The sequence below is a fragment of the Octodon degus genome, unplaced genomic scaffold, assembly GCF_000260255.1.
Source record: "Octodon degus isolate 3935 unplaced genomic scaffold, OctDeg1.0 scaffold00093, whole genome shotgun sequence".
NCBI lineage: Eukaryota > Metazoa > Chordata > Mammalia > Rodentia > Octodontidae > Octodon > Octodon degus.
This window is the reverse complement of record NW_004524669.1, coordinates 5,497,572-5,499,185: the sequence shown is the minus strand read 5'-3', so window position 1 is coordinate 5,499,185 and position 1,614 is coordinate 5,497,572. Positions and strand designations below refer to the sequence as shown.

Below are 1,614 nucleotides of genomic sequence, written 5' to 3'. Positions count from 1 at the left end.
AGAGAGAGAGAGAGAGAGAGAGAGAGAGAGAGAGAGAGAGAGAGAGAGAGAGAAAGTTTGAACCCAGCCCAGTGTAGGCAACTTAGTGACTTAATGAGACTGTCTAAAAATAAAAAGGGATGGAGAGGTAGCTCAGGTGTGAAGGCCATGGGCTGCTAAACAAACAAAAAAAGGAACTTCTTCTCCTGATCAAATCTTCATTCCTCATCAACCAAATAGAGCTACCATTCCCTGACTCTCACACACTCCATCTGCTCCCGCCTTTTTTTTCTTTTTTTTAATTTATTTTTTTGCTCCCGCCTTTTTTCTTTGCCTTCCTACTTATTGACCTGCTTTTCCTAGTAAGAATCTAACACTGTGCAAGCTGTGAGGGCTGTCAGTCAGTCAGATTGTTTATGCAACTGTCTCACTTTACAGATGTGGAGACTGAGGCCCAGAGAGAAAGCCTGACGTGCCACACTTCCAGTGAGTACCTGGGCTGGGAGAGAGGGACAGATCCGGGGTTTTGTTTGGTTCTACTTCTACTGCTGTGCAGTTGTGGTGGGGAGGTCTGTGTGCAGTGGTGGGCACCTCCAGGCCCAGTCCTCAGACTCTTAGGGGCCACTCTGCCCATATGAAGTCTGCACACACAGGAAGGACAGGTTTTCTTGAAGGCTGCTATCCTCGCCTGGTTCAACCCCTTCCTGCCATTTTGAAGAAACTGCTAATCCACGGGAGGTATCAACATGAGGAATGACAAAGATTTGGGAGTGGCAACCACAGTGCAGTTTGGATGACAGAATTGAGAAGTCCCAAGGACCCAAGTGCCTCTTTATACCCTTATACAGGCCATGGTAGTTTTGTCAGTGCCTCTTGTTTTCCTGCTGGTGTTGGGCAGAGGTGAGAGTGACCTGGATGCCAAGATCTCATCCCCAACAGAGGCCACAGAATGGGGAGATTCTGACCCGTCCCTGCCGGGCTCCTGCCAGCCAGCTCCCTCCTGCCAGAAGTGCATCCTCTCACATCCAAGCTGTGCATGGTGCAAACATCTGGTAAAGATGGGCCTGCAGTCTTTGAGCCATGTGTCTGTGTGTGTACGGCTTGGATGTGCATACCACATGTATGATTTTTCTGGGTATACTCTGCAATTTCAGATGTGACTGAGTATGTGTACACAGGACAGCTATGTGGGATTGTGTGAATGTACATTCACATGCTTACAAGTTTTTTGTGCATGCATGATTAGATTGTGTGTGTGTGTGTGTGTGTGTGTGTGTGTGTATAGAACTTGTGATACTGACTGCAAAGGAGCATGTGCCTATGGGCATCCATGCTTGTGTGTAGGTAGAATGGCCTGCTGTACATGTACACATGTGAAAAACTGTGTTGACTACTTTAGGGAGCTCAAGGCTTCCTGCACTCTCACACCACAAGCACACAGACCTGTGGAAGCCTTCCCCTCCTCCACCTGCTCACCCAGGGACACATGCATGAACTGAGATTCAGAATCCCAGGTGATTTCTGCTACAGACTGGACTGTACTCTCCCCAAATTCTGTGTGCACTTTGATCTTGGCCTTCCCAGCCTCCCAGATTATAGGAAATCAATTCTTCTTCCTCTTCTTCTCCTTCTTCT

General features: G+C 48.0%; 1 protein-coding gene across 2 annotated transcripts in view; it reads left to right on the top strand.

Moving 5' to 3' along the window:
• Itgb7 (integrin subunit beta 7) overlaps positions 1–1,614 on the top strand; it is an 18,371-nt gene that overhangs the window by 7,313 nt on the left and 9,444 nt on the right. For both annotated transcript variants that reach the window (XM_023722623.1, XM_004638006.2), the window contains exons 2-3: positions 418–465; positions 828–1,031. In XM_023722623.1, coding sequence (XP_023578391.1) covers positions 831–1,031 — 201 coding nt within the window. In that variant the 5' untranslated portion in view covers positions 418–465; positions 828–830. The remainder of the gene's footprint in view (positions 1–417; positions 466–827; positions 1,032–1,614) is intronic.